This window comes from Quercus suber, unplaced genomic scaffold (assembly GCF_002906115.3).
Source record: "Quercus suber isolate HL8 unplaced genomic scaffold, Cork oak 2.0 scaffold_138, whole genome shotgun sequence".
Lineage (NCBI taxonomy): Eukaryota > Viridiplantae > Streptophyta > Magnoliopsida > Fagales > Fagaceae > Quercus > Quercus suber.
Window position 1 is genome coordinate 1023793 of NW_027069600.1, and position 19666 is coordinate 1043458.

The window sequence follows — 19666 nt, forward strand, 5'->3', positions numbered from 1 at the left end:
CTATAGGGAACAAATTGGTAAATTTTGAAAAGTTTTGAACATTATTGGCATTAGTCAAAATCTCATAATATGTTAATGGAATTTACCCTAAAATTTAATGCACATGCATATGCATGAGGGATGATACATATGACTAATTGTGTGGTCCTATGGATATTAAAAACAAATAACTTATGGATATTATTAGAAGGTTCATGTTACTCCTTTTTTGAGAACAAAGTTCATGTTACTCTAAATACAAAATCTAGCTTACAAACTGATTTATCATTAATTACTAAAAAAAAAAAAAAAAAATTTCAACATTCATTTATAAGGTAGTTGAATCATAAAAAGTTACAAGTTTTATGTAGTAAAAATTGTAGTCTCATTTCCTTGTCCAGGGGCGGCGCTAAGCAATGTATTTGAACCCCTTGATTTGACCATCTTAACATAAAAATTTGAACACTTTAAACCTAAATATTTTTAAAACCAGTAAAAATAAGCTTAAATATGATTCTCTTGACAATATCTTGGTATTTTCAAACACAAGAAAAAGCCTAATAACAAACTAATTTGATTTGAAATTTGAGGGGGGGGGGGGACGGGGGAGGTAAGCACAACAACAAAAGTAAAAATTCGTTCATCTTAAACATCAAGAAAAAGCCCATTTAGATATTAACAAATTAGAAATAAACTAATAGATCAAATTTGATTATTGTTAGATTTCGCTTGCAATTCAATTAACAACACTAATTAATATCTTTATTGTATTTATAAACAATAGATGATTTCTAAGATTTAATCTTAGCAACAATAATGGGTATGTTCATTGTATTAAGAAACAACATGCCAATTAAACTTACAATTTATCTTTTATGTGAAATGCTATATCCACAACATTTTTAAAATAAATCTTAAGTGTTAGATTGTTACTCCTTGTTAATGACGAGCAAAGAGTAACACTTCTCATCTTTTATTTTATTTTTAGTATGTACTGTAGACAAATTTGTAAAAAAGAATCCTCGTAGGTAATAAAATTCATCTTCTTATTGACCCTTTATAAAAAAATACTAAAGTCGACACTGTCCTTGTCACATATATGATATATGAGTTCATCTAGCTAATACTCTTAAAATATTTATTAATAAACTATTTTAAAGGACATATAAAAAATTGTCAACTTTTTCTTCATATAAAAGATTTATAAAAATAAATTTTAAATCAATACCCTTGCAACATCGGTGTACCCTGCTATTGCCTAGGAATACATGCATGAGACACCTCATTTGGCAGGTGTTCAATTCTTGTTGGATATGTCAACTTACGCAGCATATTCGGCCCATCGAGTCACAGTGCCAGGTCTCTTATTCCTTTGAGGGTTCATGATAAATAGATAGAGGCTCACACACCCAAAAATGGCTGCCATTGTTGTATCCGTAGCCTCCACACTCGTAGCTTCGTCTCCTCGATATTCTTCCTCTACTACCTCCTTACTTTTCACTAAACTAAGGTCTTCTTCACCATTTCTTCGATTTTCTTTAGCTGTTACACCCTTTTGCTCTCGCAAAGGTAGACTCATGGCTCACACCCTCGCTCAGGCCAATCTCGGCCTCACTTACCCTGCTGGCATCGAAGCCCCTAAGGTCTCTCTCTCACTCTCTTTGAAAACCCATCATTAGTTTTTCATTTTGTTTAATATTTTGGCTTTTGGATTGATTTTCTTGGCTAAAGTTTGTGCCTTTGTGGACATTTGTGATTATGGTTGATGGGTTTCTCTGTTTGAGCTCACTAGACTTTTCACTGTTTGTGCTTCATGTTTTTAACAATTTTGATGGATTTCATGGTTAATGTTCATAAAGATTTGATCTTTGTTAATGGGGTTATGGCTATATCTTTCTATCCAAATTATTATTTCTTTACTATGTGTTATAGAGTCACATTTTTTGAATTATCTGATTGATAACCATAAAGACTTTATCTTTGTTGATGGGCTTATATATAAATCTTTATATACACATTATTTTTTCTCCGATATGTGTGAAGGAATCACAGTTTTTGAATTATCTGATTGAACTTGATGGGACAGATGGTATAAAGAATTGGTTTTTTCGGTATCTGAATACTGAACACAGTTATTTATGTGATAAATTCATCGTGGACATAACATTTGATTGAATATTAGAATATTGATTTTGTGAATACAGTTTTTTTCTGAATACTGAACACAGTTTTTTCTGCGTGTTTTTTAAAACTCCTGAAAGATCTCTTTTGCTGCGAAAGATGTTGATGTGACGGAATGGAAGGGAGACATACTTGCTGTGGGTGTCACTGAGAAAGACTTGGCAAAGGATGAGAACTCAAAGTTTCAGAATTCAATTTTGAAGAAGTTGGACTCTCAGTTGGGTGGTTTGTTGGCTGAAGCCTCTTCAGAGGAGGACTTTACTGGAAAGGCTGGCCAATCGACAGTTCTTAGGCTTCCGGGTCTTGGCTCGAAAAGGGTTGGCTTGATTGGGCTTGGACAGTCTGCTTCAACTCCAGCTGCTTTTCGGTGTCTTGGTGAGGCCGTTGCAGCAGCAGCAAAGTCTACTCAAGCAAGTGATGTTGCTATTGTGCTGGCCTCTTCCGAGGGACTCTCTGCTGAATCAAAGCTTAACTCAGCTACGGCAATAGCATCTGGTACTTATTTTAAGGTCTAAGGAGATCTAATTCATAATTTTCTTGTTTACATATATGTGGTAAAATTTGGCTAAACATGGTCGAATGATTGAATTGTCCTAGGAACTGTGCTGGGGTTATATGAAGACAATAGATATAAATCAGAGTCAAAGAAACCAGCTCTAAAGTCTGTGGATATTCTTGGTCTTGGAACTGGACCTGAACTGGAAAAGAAGCTCAAGTATGCAGAAAATGTTTCTTCTGCAGTAATTTTTGGACGAGAGCTTGTGAATTCGCCTGCCAATGTACTCACACCTGGTTCGTATGACTTGCATTTTTGAATAATCCCTTATTCCTTTTTTTTTATTTTAATATATAGTTTTGTAGTACAATGGAGGAGGGGGGATTTGAACCTTTGTTCTCTTAATAAAGAGAATAGGTTATGCCATTGAGCTACAAGGGTCTTTCCTCTTGGCCCTCATTCCTATATCCTACAGTAATATGTTAGGCAGGTATTGATTATCTTATACGTGTGACACATTAATAGGTATGATGTTTAAAAGTTTTATTTTGTCTGCTAGTATTTTGTTTTATCTGTTGGTGTTTATTACCTGAACATTTTTGGTATTAATTGTATGCAATGACTTTTATACTTCAGCGGTACTCGCAGAAGAGGCTTCAAAGATTGCCTCCTTGTACAGTGATGTTTTTTCTGCTAAAATTTTAAATGCTGAGCAATGCAAAGAATTGAGGATGGGGTCATATCTGGGCGTAGCTGCAGCCTCTGCAAATCCTCCTCACTTCATACATTTGTGTTACAAACCTCCAGGTGGACCTGCCAAAGTCAAGTTGGCATTAGTTGGAAAAGGGTTGACCTTTGACAGGTGCATATATGTTTTCACTTTTCACTACCAAGGAGTTTTTACTAGTTCAGTTATCACTTGATCAAAGAGCAAAGAATGGGAATTCATTGCCTATATTTTTTGGGATGTCAATGTCTGATGCCTACATTAAGATTGAAATTGAGTTATATGATTTATTAAATTGTTGATATGTCTTGGGTATTACCTACCAACTAGTGAGCCACTACTTTCTCTTATTGCTATGTACATGCCAATTACAAGGATGATTTTATATTTATTCTTTTTATTGCAATTGCTTTCCTAATGGCGATGGATGTGGGATTTGCTCAGGGAAAGATAATTTTTTTTTTCTGTGTTGTTTTTTTTATTGTTGCTGGCTCTCAGTTTACATGAATTATTGAAATTTATCTTTTTATGTTATTAGTGGCGGCTACAACATCAAGACAGGACCAGGTTGTTCCATTGAGCTCATGAAATTTGATATGGGGGGTTCAGCAGCAGTTCTAGGTGCAGCAAAAGCTATTGGTCAAATTAAACCTTCCGGAGTAGAGGTCAGCAATTTGATTTTTTTTGTTCTTATGTGGTGCAATGAAAATTACCCTGATTGATCATTTTGTACTCCTACTTTGAGTAGTTGAATCCTGTAATATATTCCTTCTGTTTGAGTAAAAGTGTCTTGTATATGCAGGTTCATTTCATTGTGGCGGCTTGTGAGAACATGATAAGTGGAACCGGCATGAGACCTGGAGATATTGTAACAGCATCAAATGGAAAGACCATTGAGGTATGGATTCTCTGGCTTGTGAAGAGTTCCTGCAATAGTAGTAAGAGTTTTCGCAATAGTAGTAAGAGTTTTCATTACCTTGTAGGATTGTGTCATACCAAGATGTATTTTAAAATACACCCAAGGTGTCTTAAACCATGTTATAAATATTTTTATTTTATTATTTTTCAAAGATAAACTTCAGCTTCAAGTCCGTCATTCATTCTTCTGGTGGATCCTAGTGAAATATTTTCAGTTAGATGCTTGTGTTTTTAGTTCAGTGCATTTATGCCCTTGTTGGGTAGCAAATGCAATAGTCGACTTGGGTTAAACTCAATTGGGTCCACAATCGCAGGAGCCTGAACTCAATAAAAAATTATGAAAATTTATGAGGGTATGTGTTTGGATGGTCAATTTAAATTGGATGGCTCCATTGTCTTTTCTTATATTTTTCATAGCTTATGGGAACCAATAAGAAAATTCACTTGTAATATTTGACGTAAAGACCAGTTTTGGGATTTCTTGAATTTCCTTTATCCTAATTTTCACTGTTGGAGTTGGCAATAGTTATCATTTTCTATAATTGCCTCATTCATGGTGATAAATTTGTGTATAAAACATGACTGCAGTTCAATATTTAAGAGTGTCCAAACCCACCACTACATAATATTAAAACGATTTCAATGCATTATATAGTTTTCTGAAATGCACCATAAAGATATTTGGAGCATAATAATATACATAAAATAAAATTACATTTAGGTTGGGTCTGGTCATTGGTTACATGCCAGCCTTCCTTCCCTTTGAAACTTATCTTGTATTGTCATATTGTATTTTGTTTTCCAATGTAAAATGCATAAGGACTGGCGGATTATTTTCCAGTTCTTTTTATATTACATATGATTCAAAACTTGCTTCAAGAGATTGTTAAATTTCCAATTATTGAATTATGTTGGACAGATCTAGTTCTTTGTTGAATTACTATGATGTAATGAGCATAGGAGGCTTGATGTTCAATGGCATACTTGAGATGAATTCTTTTTTGTTTGAACAACAATAGTGATAACAGCATGAACTGTTCAGTATATAGATATTCATTGAACTGTCTGGTCTGTTATAGCCCCTTTGGGATATAAAATGTATCTTTTCTCAACATCTACATAGAGTCTTACATAAATATATGCATTTCGATTAGGGTCGTATTATTGCTGTTTACATCATACATTTGGTATCAAACAAAGTTAGCCATTTTTTGGAATATTATTAGTTTTGTTCCCCCTCAAGGGGACCATTAGTTGTTTAATTGCTGAGGTTCTGCATCTATATCTACAAACTGAGATTTTTTTTTGTCATTCAATCTCTACTGCAGGTTAATAACACCGATGCTGAGGGCAGACTTACATTGGCAGATGCTTTGGTATATGCTTGTAACCAAGGTGCTGAGAAGGTAATAGTTAAATGAAGGGCCAAGTCTATGTATCTTTGATATTTTTAAAAATTATAATGGATACTGATATATATATATATATATATTCTTCTTCTTCTTCTTCCTCTCTCTCTCTCTCTCTCTCTCTCAAAATATAAAGTTAGCACAAAATATTTGAACTTCTATTTGTTTGCTGTTTGATCAGTGAGATGTGCTCATTTGATTTCAAAGGGCTAGAAGCAGTGGTTCACTTTCCTCTAATTTTTATTGTAGAAAATGAGATTGAGAATCAAACTTCTGAATGATATTGGCCATAGATATGCTGTGCTTCATAACACATTCACAGTGTTTATGTAATCTAGAGTCAGTTATATTACTTATATAACCCTTTAAAATTCAAATTAATGTATATCTGCTGTTGGGGAATTGGGTCCAGAAATAGAGGACATACTGTCATGCTTCACCTTATTCTTTTAACTTTTTTTTTTCCTTGAAAGAGTTTCAATCTTTTAAAGATGTATATATAGGTTTAGAATCTGTGCTCACGCTTATTAATTGTTCTACAGATAGTTGACTTGGCAACTTTAACTGGGGCTTGTGTAGTTGCTCTTGGGCCCTCAATTGCAGGTATCTACATATTGTGGTGTTGAACTGTTTATTTGAGTTTAATATCCTGTTGGGATTCGAGTTCTGAGAACCATACAAAATTGTGTTGTATACAAATCAGTAAAGACCAAGGACGAGTTGAGTGCAGGTTAGGGTTATGCATGTGGTGGTGTAAGAGAGAAAACAAGGGGAAGAAAGGCACGTTTTTGAAATTTAGTTAGCTGTAATTTCTAAGAAAGTTAGTACATTGGCAGTCCTGTGTGGTTTTCATGGAATGGGTTGAAAACATTTTATGTTTGCAATTTGTTCAAGCCTATTGATTAGTGGCTTCTTACTTGTCACATTCACAGTCTTTCACATATCTGCTAAACTCTCGAATACCAGTAATTTTGTTGATGGCAAACCTTTGTTCTTTTAGGTATCTTTACACCCAGTGATGACTTGGCCAAGGAGGTAATTGCAGCTTCAGAGGCCAGTGGGGAGAAACTTTGGAGGTTGCCTTTAGAGGAAAGTTATTGGGAGTCGATGAAATCAGGAGTAGCTGATATGGTCAACACTGGTGGTCGTCCAGGCGGTGCTATCACTGCTGCTCTCTTCTTGAAGCAGGTATATGATCGGAACAATAATAATTTTTTTTGCTTGATATGAGTTGTTCAGTGACTTGTTTTGATTGTAATCCATGCTTTTCAGAGTCTCTTTCTTCTCTATCTGAATTTTAGCCTCTTTTTAATATTTGTAGTGTTTTTATTTTTAATTTTTATAAACCTTGGAGGAAAGGGAGGGAGGGAGAGGTAAGGGGTGGAGTATTGGGTGATTGGTGCAGCAGAGTTAGTTGCTACTCTTATTTTGACTCGCTTCAATTGAAGTTGCTATGGATTTCTGAAACTTTGAGTTGTGCTTTTGCAGTTTGTTGATGAGAAGGTTCAATGGATGCATATTGACTTAGCAGGCCCAGTTTGGAATGATAAGAAACGCGCTGCAACAGGATTTGGCATTTCTACTTTGGTCGAGTGGGTTTTGAAGAACTCTTCTTAGATAAAGATTGAAGCATTCTGTTGGGATCTCATCTCATACACATCAAGGGAGGAGGGAGGAACAATGTCACAGAGCATCCTTGGTGGAGTTTCTAATCATATGAATAAATATGTTGGAGGAGTTAAGTAGTCATGAGTGGAAGGCATGGTCTTGTTTGTGCTTGTTATAGAAACTTAAAACTAGAATTTCAACTGAAATGGTGTTTTTAAATGGCTCTCAGTCCTTTCTTAAAAAAAGAAAGAAAGTCTTCTAGTCCTTATGATATTTTGGTTTATCTATTTTCTTCTGGTCTCAATTTGGAGAAAGTATCTTGTGTAAGAGAGGCATGCCATATTTCTCATATAACAAGCCAATAAGTTAATACCATGTGAGAGGTTGATCGGATCAACTTTGACAAGAGTATTCAATCATATGACATTCACTTATTGGCTTGTTACATTGTTAACTTGGTATACCTGTAACAAAACGTGCTTTCTTGTCAAATTGGTGGTGTGTTCTTTGTGTAAATGGGAGTTGGTTGGGAAGGCTTTAATAAGGTTTGGCTAGATAAGATTTGGCTTTATTACACGCAAGTAATTATTAGATACTCCTAGGTTATAGCTAATGCGATACTCCCAAGTCAATAAAAGCAAGTTGCCTAATACCAAAATTAATTTTGTGACATAACTTTTTAAGTTTATGTTATATTATTTTATTAGGTGGCTTACTTTTATTGATGTGGAGTTATACTGTGGTGGTTACTAAAATCATGTTTTGAAAACATGATTTTAATTATAATTGTGAAATCATAAATAGTGATTTTCACAATTATAATTGAAATTGTGTTTTGAAAACACGATTTTAGCTGAAATGTTTTCATCGATGTATACCTTAGCGTGTATAACAATAATTAGTATTTCAAAAATAAGTTGAGTTTAACTAGCAAACAATAAAAATAGAAAATATGTTAAATTTGCTTACTCGTCATAAGTAGTCCTAGTCCACTCTTTTGGGGCACACGAATCATTTACTTGTTTGTAAGGTCTCTCATTGTAGTGACAGTGCAAGTATATTTGACTTAGAATTCAATAAGTCTAGAGACAAAATTGGAATGGTACTTGTTTGTAAGGTCTCTCAATGTAGTGACAGTGCAAGTATATTTGACTTAGAATTCAATAAGTCTAGAGACAAAATTGGAATGGTATGACGTGATTGGAAGTTAATAAAAGTGGTGTTAGTATTGGATTTATATGAAAGTGATATTTTTTAAAATTTTAACTTATTACTTATTAAAAAGAAGTGTGTTTTGAGCATTACTCTTTTTTCTTTTCTTTTTTTTTTGAGAAGAGAACATTACTCATTTGAATTTGTTCCTTTCAATTCTTTTACATGTGATGTGGTTTGGATTCTAATGTTAATATCATGTTTAAAACATCTTGTTTAAAGAAATACATCCTCATGAAGATAAATTAAAAACAATTTTTGTGTTTGGCAATAATGATTACATGTTTCTTGAAAGTGGACAATCTCTATCTCTAGAATATTCGTCTTTTGTCATTTTAATAGTTCCATCATTTCCCTCTCAAACTCATTTTTTAATATCTTCAAAATTAGAAGGAATTGGAGAGAATTGCATATATTTTAATGTCTATTCTCCATAATATCCGTTCTTTTTCTAAATGGATATATCCCTATTTTTATTAAAGAAAATACATAATTGTCGTGTTAATATTAAAAGATTCATTTTTATTCTATGCCTTTCCATTTCTTAATGTTATTGGTTACTATTATAATAAAATATGACAAATAATCTCTCTCTCTCTCTCTCTCTCTCATATGTCTTTTGTGATTTTAATAGTTTCATCATTTCACTCACACACTCACTTTTTTAATCAGTCCAAAATTAAAAGGAATGGGAGGGAAATGAAATATATTTTAATAAAATTTTATCTAAAGTCTCAATAATATCCATTTTTTCCTAAAGAAAACACATAATATTAATGTTATTATTGAAAGATTTACTTTCATTAAACTCCCAAATAAAGTTGCTTTCCGTCAAAATTATTTATTTTTAAAAATCCAAATAAGAGAGAATATTTTATTCATTTCCATTTATTTATTTATATTATTGTTGATATTATAGTAAAACATGATGGTGCTATCACTGCTGCTCTCTTCTTGAAGCAGGTATATGATCGGAACAATAATAATTTTTTTTGCTTGATATGAGTTGTTCAGTGACTTGTTTTGATTGTAATCCATGCTTTTCAGAGTCTCTTTCTTCTCTATCTGAATTTTAGCCTCTTTTTAATATTTGTAGTGTTTTTATTTTTAATTTTTATAAACCTTGGAGGAAAGGGAGGGAGGGAGAGGTAAGGGGTGGAGTATTGGGTGATTGGTGCAGCAGAGTTAGTTGCTACTCTTATTTTGACTCGCTTCAATTGAAGTTGCTATGGATTTCTGAAACTTTGAGTTGTGCTTTTGCAGTTTGTTGATGAGAAGGTTCAATGGATGCATATTGACTTAGCAGGCCCAGTTTGGAATGATAAGAAACGCGCTGCAACAGGATTTGGCATTTCTACTTTGGTCGAGTGGGTTTTGAAGAACTCTTCTTAGATAAAGATTGAAGCATTCTGTTGGGATCTCATCTCATACACATCAAGGGAGGAGGGAGGAACAATGTCACAGAGCATCCTTGGTGGAGTTTCTAATCATATGAATAAATATGTTGGAGGAGTTAAGTAGTCATGAGTGGAAGGCATGGTCTTGTTTGTGCTTGTTATAGAAACTTAAAACTAGAATTTCAACTGAAATGGTGTTTTTAAATGGCTCTCAGTCCTTTCTTAAAAAAAGAAAGAAAGTCTTCTAGTCCTTATGATATTTTGGTTTATCTATTTTCTTCTGGTCTCAATTTGGAGAAAGTATCTTGTGTAAGAGAGGCATGCCATATTTCTCATATAACAAGCCAATAAGTTAATACCATGTGAGAGGTTGATCGGATCAACTTTGACAAGAGTATTCAATCATATGACATTCACTTATTGGCTTGTTACATTGTTAACTTGGTATACCTGTAACAAAACGTGCTTTCTTGTCAAATTGGTGGTGTGTTCTTTGTGTAAATGGGAGTTGGTTGGGAAGGCTTTAATAAGGTTTGGCTAGATAAGATTTGGCTTTATTACACGCAAGTAATTATTAGATACTCCTAGGTTATAGCTAATGCGATACTCCCAAGTCAATAAAAGCAAGTTGCCTAATACCAAAATTAATTTTGTGACATAACTTTTTAAGTTTATGTTATATTATTTTATTAGGTGGCTTACTTTTATTGATGTGGAGTTATACTGTGGTGGTTACTAAAATCATGTTTTGAAAACATGATTTTAATTATAATTGTGAAATCATAAATAGTGATTTTCACAATTATAATTGAAATTGTGTTTTGAAAACACGATTTTAGCTGAAATGTTTTCATCGATGTATACCTTAGCGTGTATAACAATAATTAGTATTTCAAAAATAAGTTGAGTTTAACTAGCAAACAATAAAAATAGAAAATATGTTAAATTTGCTTACTCGTCATAATTAGTCCTAGTCCACTCTTTTGGGGCACACGAATCATTTACTTGTTTGTAAGGTCTCTCAATGTAGTGACAGTGCAAGTATATTTGACTTAGAATTCAATAAGTCTAGAGACAAAATTGGAATGGTATGACGTGATTGGAAGTTAATAAAAGTGGTGTTAGTATTGGATTTATATGAAAGTGATATTTTTTAAAATTTTAACTTATTACTTATTAAAAAGAAGTGTGTTTTGAGCATTACTCTTTTTTCTTTTCTTTTTTTTTTGAGAAGAGAACATTACTCATTTGAATTTGTTCCTTTCAATTCTTTTACATGTGATGTGGTTTGGATTCTAATGTTAATATCATGTTTAAAACATCTTGTTTAAAGAAATACATCCTCATGAAGATAAATTAAAAACAATTTTTGTGTTTGGCAATAATGATTACATGTTTCTTGAAAGTGGACAATCTCTATCTCTAGAATATTCGTCTTTTGTCATTTTAATAGTTCCATCATTTCCCTCTCAAACTCATTTTTTAATATCTTCAAAATTAGAAGGAATTGGAGAGAATTGCATATATTTTAATGTCTATTCTCCATAATATCCGTTCTTTTTCTAAATGGATATATCCCTATTTTTATTAAAGAAAATACATAATTGTCGTGTTAATATTAAAAGATTCATTTTTATTCTATGCCTTTCCATTTCTTAATGTTATTGGTTACTATTATAATAAAATATGACAAATAATCTCTCTCTCTCTCTCTCTCTCTCATATGTCTTTTGTGATTTTAATAGTTTCATCATTTCACTCACACACTCACTTTTTTAATCAGTCCAAAATTAAAAGGAATGGGAGGGAAATGAAATATATTTTAATAAAATTTTATCTAAAGTCTCAATAATATCCATTTTTTCCTAAAGAAAACACATAATATTAATGTTATTATTGAAAGATTTACTTTCATTAAACTCCCAAATAAAGTTGCTTTCCATCAAAATTATTTATTTTTAAAAATCCAAATAAGAGAGAATATTTTATTCATTTCCATTTATTTATTTATATTATTGTTGATATTATAGTAAAACATGACAAATGTTCATTAAAAAAAATGTACAAACAGTTCAATCATATTTATTTCATTCTTCTTCTCAAAAAAAAAAAAAAAAAATTTATTTCATTCTTTTATTAGCTCTCAAACATAGTGTTAAAATTTAAATATAATGCTCATGAATAATCCTTGATTTTTTTTTCCTGATTTTTGGGGAGGTGGTTTGAACATAGGAGAAATGAGAGAAGGACAGGTGACTCATCGTACTACAAGTCTATTTAAAATTGTTCATTCTTCCAATAAAATCACAAAGACAATTGTCAAAAATAAAAATCTTAATCACAAGGAAAAATAATGTTTGAACCATATATGGTTTTTTTACCATAATACAACACACTTAGTAAGATTGGTAATTTGGTGTATAGTATCTTGACTTTTCATAATATTCTAGTACATGTTTGGTATGTGGTTGCGTACATTAGCAAGATTAAATCTTGTCTTGTATTGACATGAATTATGTATGTTAACGTAATCAAAGAAAACACATATATAAAATAAGAGACATTGAAAGCAAACTATTTGATTCAACGAATCTTCCACCTTTGATCAAAAGAAGACAAGTTAGATAGTTTGGTGTTGAAGCGATGGTGTTGTTTTAGTCACAACTAAAGGAATCTTAAATGACAAAATCATTTTCGTTTATTGGATTTAGTCTTTAGATATAATTAAAAAACATTATCATTATCCTTTCAAAAAGAAGAAGAAGAAGAAATATTATTATTATTAACCTTATCATACACGCGAAGCGCGTCCAATAAATTTTTTTTTTTAGCAAAAAAAATAAGTGTTTTTATTTTATATATATATGTATAATTTTTATTTTGAGAATCTAATTTATAAGTAGATAAAGCAATTTGAAAATTAATAGGTGAGTGATCTTATTTTTTGGGCAATATTTTAGTAAAAGTTAAAGTTACATTTTTACTGAATTATCTTTTAATTTTGTCTCTAATTAAACATAAAAATGTAAGGACATTTTTTAACTAAAAAATAAGGAATCCAAATAAGAAAAACACCTTAAATAATAATATAGATATAAATAAATAAGTACATAAAATATATGTACGTTAAATTCTTAACACACGTGGGAGTTGATTTATATGACCTCGTACGTGCGTGGTCAAAACCCCATTAAATCTGAGTCCAGCCCATGTCTCTCGGTTCGGACACATGATTGAGTTTTGAGTTCTATTGTTTAGCTGTTCCCTCTTTGTTCATTTACATTTTACACACAGCTTCAAAATCGAACTGTACATCAGTGAATCTTCCATTAGAAGGCCACAAGAAAAGAATATACGTAAAGCTGTTCACTTTAAGCTTTGTTGAACATATTATCTGAGCAATAATCATGTAGCAGAAAAAGAAAGGAGAGAGAGAGAGAGAGAGTGTGTGTGTGTGAGAGATTTGGGTAAAAATGAGTGTATCTTTGGCTGTGATGACCTTTAATCTTCATGAAGATCAACCTCCAGACAGTCCTAATTCATGGGAGAAGAGGAGGGATTTATGTATCAGTGTCATCACCAGCTACTCCCCTGTGATTCTCTGTACCCAACAAGGTCTCTTTTCTTCTCCATGTACACCTCTATATTATATGTATCTTTGTATGTGCGTATGTTGGGGTGTGCCTGTGATTTGGTTGAAATGGTTGATCTGGGTTTTCTTTGATTTGTGTTTTGGAGGCGGGATTTTGATCTTTCACGTTGTAGTTAGAGTTTTACTGTTTTTTGATTACCAGTGAAAAAAGGTTTGGGTGAATGATATTTTGGGCAGAAGGGTTCAGGGTTCTTACTTCATTGACTTGTCATACTCTATTTGAAGGACCTATGAATTGGATTGGGTTTTAGCAATTTAGTCTTGGGGTACTTGTTTTGCTTCATATGGTTAAGCTAAATATACTTTCACTGTGATATTAATGATTTGGCTTTTCTTTCTCCTATCTCATGTAATTTTTTATTCTTTTATCTGGGTTCAGGAGTGAAATCTCAATTGGATTATCTTCATCAGTGCTTATCAGGTAAACTTTTTTTTCCCCTTACCCCGCAGAGTTATTATTTTAACGCTTATGAACTTAGCTTATTTAATAAAAAATTTAAATTAAAATTGTTAAAAATATAGACAGACTCTATACTTGTATTAGGCGTTCAAAGTTCAAGTGAGTGTGACTCGATTCAAAACATGTGATTTTGAAGAGATTTGCTAGATGTAATTCTTCCTTCATTGAATCAGATACATTAATGTGCTATTGAAATCGATATAGATTCATGTTGAACACTGAATATAAGGCATTTCTGCGTGGTTTCCAATAGTCTAGTATCTAAGATGATCCGATTGCATTGATCTCATTGGTTTCGATTCAAAGTTCGCACGAGGTTTTAATGTAGGATGGACAATCTTACATGCATATCATAAGCTATGCATGTGAAAGGGTTTGATACTTTGAGCTTAAAGAAGACATTCCTTTGGTTTAGGTTATAGCTACCCCTGGAGATAGATCCCATCTGAGTCCCAGTCCCGTCTAGGTATAACTCTTTTCATTCTGATATGAAGGATGTCAAGCCAATAAGCTCTAGCTCAAATGGCACTTTCTTCTCCCATAAGAATGAGTGAAGGGTGAGGTTGTGGGTTTAGAACCCATCGGCGCATGTTTAACTTTCTGATAAAAAAAAAGGATCTGAGCTATATGTTTGAATTGATGTGTGTAGTCATGCATATTGTACAATTGTCATATGAGGTGCATTTATCATTTTTGGGGCTTGTTGCATTTAATGACTTATATTCCAGAAACCTGTAAATATGCTGATATCATGTATCAATCCCAAAATAGAATCTGTTGTGTGGACCTGCCTTATGCAACAAAAGAAAAATAGAGTAAATAGAAATATTCCAACCATGGTTTGTCCCATTCCTTATTGTTGTTGTTAAATGAAGCACCACCATCTTTTTTTTTTAATCTTTTTTTTTTTTTTTTTAATTTTAAATGTTCAGATAAGAATCATTATCTTACCTGTACTCCTTCCCCTGTAAGAGCAAAGAGGAGGGTGAGGTTAACAGTTCAAAATGTGTATGTGTAACTTACCAATCAAAAAAACTTTTGCATTGTTAGTTAAATTCTAGGCTAGGCATAGACATAATAGAGTTGAGCTATGAAGCTTTGGACTATGCCACAAATAAAACATGCTCAACCATTTTATTCAGGAAGTCCACCCTATCTCCAGAGGTAAATTCACGTCTTGCCACTTCAAGCATAAAAGGCATTCAATGATTTAATTCCCTTTACATATTATTCATTGTGGTTTTTCCTTTTCCTTATATTTCAATATTCTTTGTCAGATGAGCGTCACTTATACTAGAAATTTAAATTGNGAGGGGAGGGGAGGGGAGGTACCATTTGAGACAGAACTCATTGGCAAAAACAGAACAATTTTTTGGTAACAATATTCATGAAATAGCATTATATTCATGTCACAGGCCAATGGTATTCTAAAAATGGAAGGAGTAAGATAATGAACCTTTTCCTAAACTATTTTTCCATAACCTCCATTTTTTAAATTACTCCATATTCATAGTTTAATAATTAAGAGCAAAGATCCAAAACTCAAAACATGAGTATGAACTATAAATGTGGATAAAATCCAATAAGCATGAAATAGGTTAGGACAATAAAAGAGCTGGATATCCATGTTTAGGGTACCTTGATCTCCCAAGAAGAAAACGCCCTGTAGTTGATTCCTTTTGTGTGTTGAATCCTCCGCTGTATACAACTGGTAAGCTAGGAGGTAGGGATGCAATGTGCTGCCATGTGAGTAAAGCACTTCGTCTACGGGCACGAGGGCTTAACTCATCCATGTTTGTATTGACTATCTGAAAGGAAAACCCCGGTGGCTCGACTCCTTTCAATTGGAATGTGTGGACATCTTGTCAAAGAAACAATCAATACAAAGCTCTTGGTTGAAAAAATAAAAACATAAAGCAAAAGGAAGTTTAATTTACATAAGAGTCAAATTATAAGGATATCGCCCATGTTGCGATACATGGAACCACAGAACCCCATGACATGCTTCCAGGGACAGAAGGTGACTCCGACAACCAGAAAGTTCCACCTTCTACCAGCTCTACCTTCATTTAATAAAAGAAGGAAGTAACACCAATCTTTTCTGAAGAAGCATAATTAGAAAGCTATGCCAGATTGGAAAAAGTAATCAATATTGTACCTTCTGCTTGTCATAGAAGATGGTGCAATGTTCATCTGAAGTGTCTTGTGATCCTTTCCTTGATACTCCAAATTGATCATAACCTAGATAACATGAAAGAAAGAAGAGTCCAATCACTAACAAAATTTCCAGGTTTAGTATGAAAGATTGGAGATTACATGAACATTAGATTGTTTCTAATTAACTACATTTGGATCCCAGCAAACTATTCTTCCAACCACTGAAAAATATAAAAATCATTATGTAATTAAAAAAATTAAAATTGAAATTAAAAAAATAATAATGTTGTCATTTTATTATCTGTCCTGTATGCATCCATGTTAAGAAGTTACTAAATAAGAAGGGAATGGACCGATCACAAATAAACATTGTAATCTATATAATGAAAGAAAAAAAAACCACTTAAACTGCAATCTTTCCTGAAGAACTAGAAAGACGTATGAATTTCAGGCCTAAATGAGCCAGTTATTAGAAGAAACATCACTTGAATCACACAATACCACTCTACTGAAGTACCGAATCTATAGCAAGGTGCATGTACAATCCACATCTATAGAGATTATGTTTTGGGTTTATGATGTTAAATAAGAAGTGAAAACATTCACCAAAAAAAGGGCGAAAAAAAAAGGGAATGAAAAAGAAGTGAATAAAACTGTGCAAGTCATAACTCATAAGAGAAGAATACAGCATTGCTCATAAAAATATAGACCACCCTAAATTAGAAGACTAATCTTTTTGCCCTAAACACTATGGTTTAATCTCTCCTAAGTAATGGTACCTCCCCTCCCCTCCCCTCCCCCCTCTCCCCCCCAACACAATAAGATAGGGTGGAGGGTATGGTTGCAGGTTCAATTTCAAAACCCCTGGGTGTGTGTGTAAACTTACCAATGGAAAATTAAACGTTTCCAAATAAAATAAAGAAGAAGATTATGAATAAAATTCTGTATTCCCATTCAAGACAATTTATTTTGGAGGATTGGTATGATGCTTCTCCAATTTGGCATTCTTTTAGTAGAAAGGCCAGTCTTTGTTCTTTTCTGGCTTAGGACCAAAGCTACATCACCTTTGTTCTGACATTTATCTTTCTATTGGAGAGGTTTTAACTTAGCACATGGAGGGAAGGCCTTTTTTATTGTGTATGATAATAATGAATGGTGTAGTCCGGTCTTTTATAGAATATATATAGAGAAATCCATCTTTCTTTTGTAATCCTGTCTTTTATATTGGAGATGTGTTAACTTAGCACATGGAGGGAAGGCCTTTTCTATAGTGTATGATGGTAATGAATGATGTAGTTCTGTCTTTTATAGAATATATATAGAGAAAACCATCTGTCTCTTTCATGATAAGTTGGTAACGGTCCATACTTGCTAAAAAGGAAAAAGATTTAAAATTACCCCCGGCTATCACCTTTTCCCTCCTGGTTAACATTCATTTGATGGATAGTTTGGATTTCCATTTAAGATTAATAATTGTTACCTTATGTGCCCTCTCTGCAATTTAGTGCAAAATGATTGTGATACTCTTTTTCTTTTTAGGGGACAAACTAGATTATTGATGGCTTTTCTCGTACTGGCTTTCAGGGAGCATGGTGTTGTGGGGGACATGAGGGATGTATGGCCCAATGCTCGTGTAAGGAAAAATGCTTCTCTAATACGCACTTACCATGGATTCAAAGGTAACAAGTTTGCTAATTCTATACTGCTCTATGATCTTATAGCAAATGACATAATTCAATAGCATCTGGTACTGTCAGGTGACAAACAGGGAGCTCTTGAATACCTCAAGTTGATTTTCAGAGCTCTATGCCTTTGCTGGGATCGCCAAACCCAGGATTTACATATAGATTGGATTCTTTTCAGGGGTAGATCTCTTATTCCTGTTTCATGTGAAGTGGTGAGTGATAACATTGATGGGTACTATCCTTCTTCCCACTATCCCATATTTGCTGAATTTATGCTTCCTCGTACCGTGAGAGCGCTTGAACCACCCGCGCGAGAGCCACCCACACTTGAACCACCCACTCGAGAGCCACCCACGCTTGAACCACCCACTCAAGAGCCACCCGCGCTTGAACCACCAGCTCGAGAACCACCCACACTTGAATCACCTGCTCGAGAACCACCCACACTTGAATCACCCGCTCGAGAACCACCCACCTGAGAGGAAAATTAGAATGCTATTGTTTTGAACCCCATCCTTACCTTTTCTACTTGGATTATTAAGGATATAGTTTATTGTTGCCAAGATTTGATAGCCATTTGGAGCACGTTTTGTATGGTTGTGTACTCCTGAGGCACTTTGAGAACAGTTGTTTATATGATTTTACCTTGAATGTCTTGAAGTTATGTATTTTGTCTCCATATCCATAAGAAACATTGAAGGGAATTCAATTCACTTGTAATTAATGTTTTCTTCCTAAGTGTTTGGTAAAGTACTCTAAATTTTTTTTAATTATAATTTCTCTCTCTCTCTCCGATGGGAAATTAAGCAAGAATATTTTAGAATTACCCAGGTTTTAGATTTTGAAGTGCAGTGGTTGAGCAGGCTCACACAACTAATGTAAATCTTCAATCTTACGCAAAATAACTCCCAACAGAAGGAAAGACAAACAAACAAACAAAAAAGAGGGGAAAACCAGAAAGACTAATGAATCTTAGACAGATGGCAAAGGCTTTTGATTTTCCTAAAATCCAAAAACTAAACGACAATCAAGAATTTCCTCACACGAGAAATAAAGAAAGAAGAAGAAGAGTCAGAGGATGTCCATAAATTTAGGCAATCAGACTGACTTTTCAAAGCGACAAAAACGAGGAAAATAAAACTTGGGCTGCAAAAACAAAGTATTTGCTCCCAATGTGTACATAATTCTATGACTTTTTGCTTTTGATTAGGAACAATATTAGCTTTCAATAAAACAATGCAAAGAAAAAGAACAAAATTAGCTTGTGGTTGTTCGATAAGTTGATATCTATCATGGAGTTATAGTATTGAATGAAGCCGAGTAAAATTCCCAAAGAAATTTGTGAGAAAAAAATGATTTGGAAGTCCTAAATCAAAAACAAAATTTACCTAGAAATCAATGCATAGGTTTGCTTAGAATCAACATTAACCGAGATTTCAACTTAAGAATTAGCATTTAAGTCGTCTGGAGTGAGTTCTAAGTCATTGGAAAATTTTTAATGGAGCTTTTTTTACCAAAAAGTTATATCTATAGTAGTATTATAATAGCATATATATATATATATATAATAGGCGGCGAAACTTCGATATTGGTCCCTCAAGTTTACTATGTATACGCAATTAGTCCCTTAAGTTTGAAACGTGCGCAATTGGTCCCTCAAGTTTTCAAAATAAGCAATATGAGTCATTTTACTAACTGCCATTAATAGTGTTACTTATGTGGCTAACAGACAATGACATGAAATTTTATTTTAATGATGTGGCATTTTTAATTAAAAAATTACAA

The 19666-nt window shown here is 33.2% G+C and overlaps 2 protein-coding genes and 2 long non-coding RNA genes across 4 annotated transcripts; 3 read left to right on the plus strand and 1 right to left on the minus strand.

Moving 5' to 3' along the window:
* The first annotated feature begins 1377 nt into the window (after positions 1–1377).
* On the plus strand, positions 1378–7591 carry LOC112024214 (leucine aminopeptidase 1). The gene is made up of 10 exons (XM_024056859.2): positions 1378–1622; positions 2241–2655; positions 2758–2952; positions 3293–3518; positions 3922–4048; positions 4186–4281; positions 5630–5707; positions 6253–6313; positions 6711–6898; positions 7199–7591. Exons 1-10 carry the CDS (start codon positions 1395–1397, stop codon positions 7325–7327), a joined length of 1743 nt encoding a protein of 580 aa, XP_023912627.1. The 5' UTR covers positions 1378–1394; the 3' UTR covers positions 7328–7591.
* Positions 7592–9452: 1861 nt separating this feature from the next.
* Positions 9453–10186, plus strand: LOC112009123 (uncharacterized). The gene is made up of 2 exons (XR_002882643.2): positions 9453–9493; positions 9794–10186. It is a non-coding gene; the product is annotated as an uncharacterized LOC112009123 (long non-coding RNA).
* A 2945-nt stretch (positions 10187–13131) lies between these two features.
* Positions 13132–18651, plus strand: LOC112024221 (uncharacterized). Its single transcript, XM_065776649.1, has 4 exons — positions 13132–13542; positions 13959–14098; positions 17662–17875; positions 17954–18651. Exons 1-4 carry the CDS (start codon positions 13401–13403, stop codon positions 18358–18360), a joined length of 903 nt encoding a protein of 300 aa, XP_065632721.1. The 5' UTR covers positions 13132–13400; the 3' UTR covers positions 18361–18651.
* Positions 15649–16307, minus strand: LOC136068876 (uncharacterized). The gene is made up of 3 exons (XR_010630180.1): positions 16198–16307; positions 15977–16102; positions 15649–15900 (listed from the first exon to the last, which is right to left on the minus strand). It is a non-coding gene; the product is annotated as an uncharacterized LOC136068876 (long non-coding RNA).
* Positions 18652–19666: the final 1015 nt, after the last annotated feature.

Excerpts from the sequence above, each read along its gene's own strand:
- LOC112024221 (XM_065776649.1), top strand. The coding sequence starts at position 13,401 with ATGAGTGTATCTTTGGCTGTGATGACCTTTAATCTTCATGAAGATCAA. Across the intron at positions 13,543-13,958 it reads GATTCTCTGTACCCAACAAG|GAGTGAAATCTCAATTGGAT; the intron begins GTCTCTTTTCTT and ends ATCTGGGTTCAG. Across the intron at positions 14,099-17,661 it reads AATTAAAATTGTTAAAAATA|ATTAATAATTGTTACCTTAT; the intron begins TAGACAGACTCT and ends TTTCCATTTAAG.
- LOC112024214 (XM_024056859.2), top strand. The coding sequence starts at position 1,395 with ATGGCTGCCATTGTTGTATCCGTAGCCTCCACACTCGTAGCTTCGTCT. Across the intron at positions 3,519-3,921 it reads AAAGGGTTGACCTTTGACAG|TGGCGGCTACAACATCAAGA; the intron begins GTGCATATATGT and ends TTATGTTATTAG. Across the intron at positions 4,282-5,629 it reads CAAATGGAAAGACCATTGAG|GTTAATAACACCGATGCTGA; the intron begins GTATGGATTCTC and ends TCTCTACTGCAG.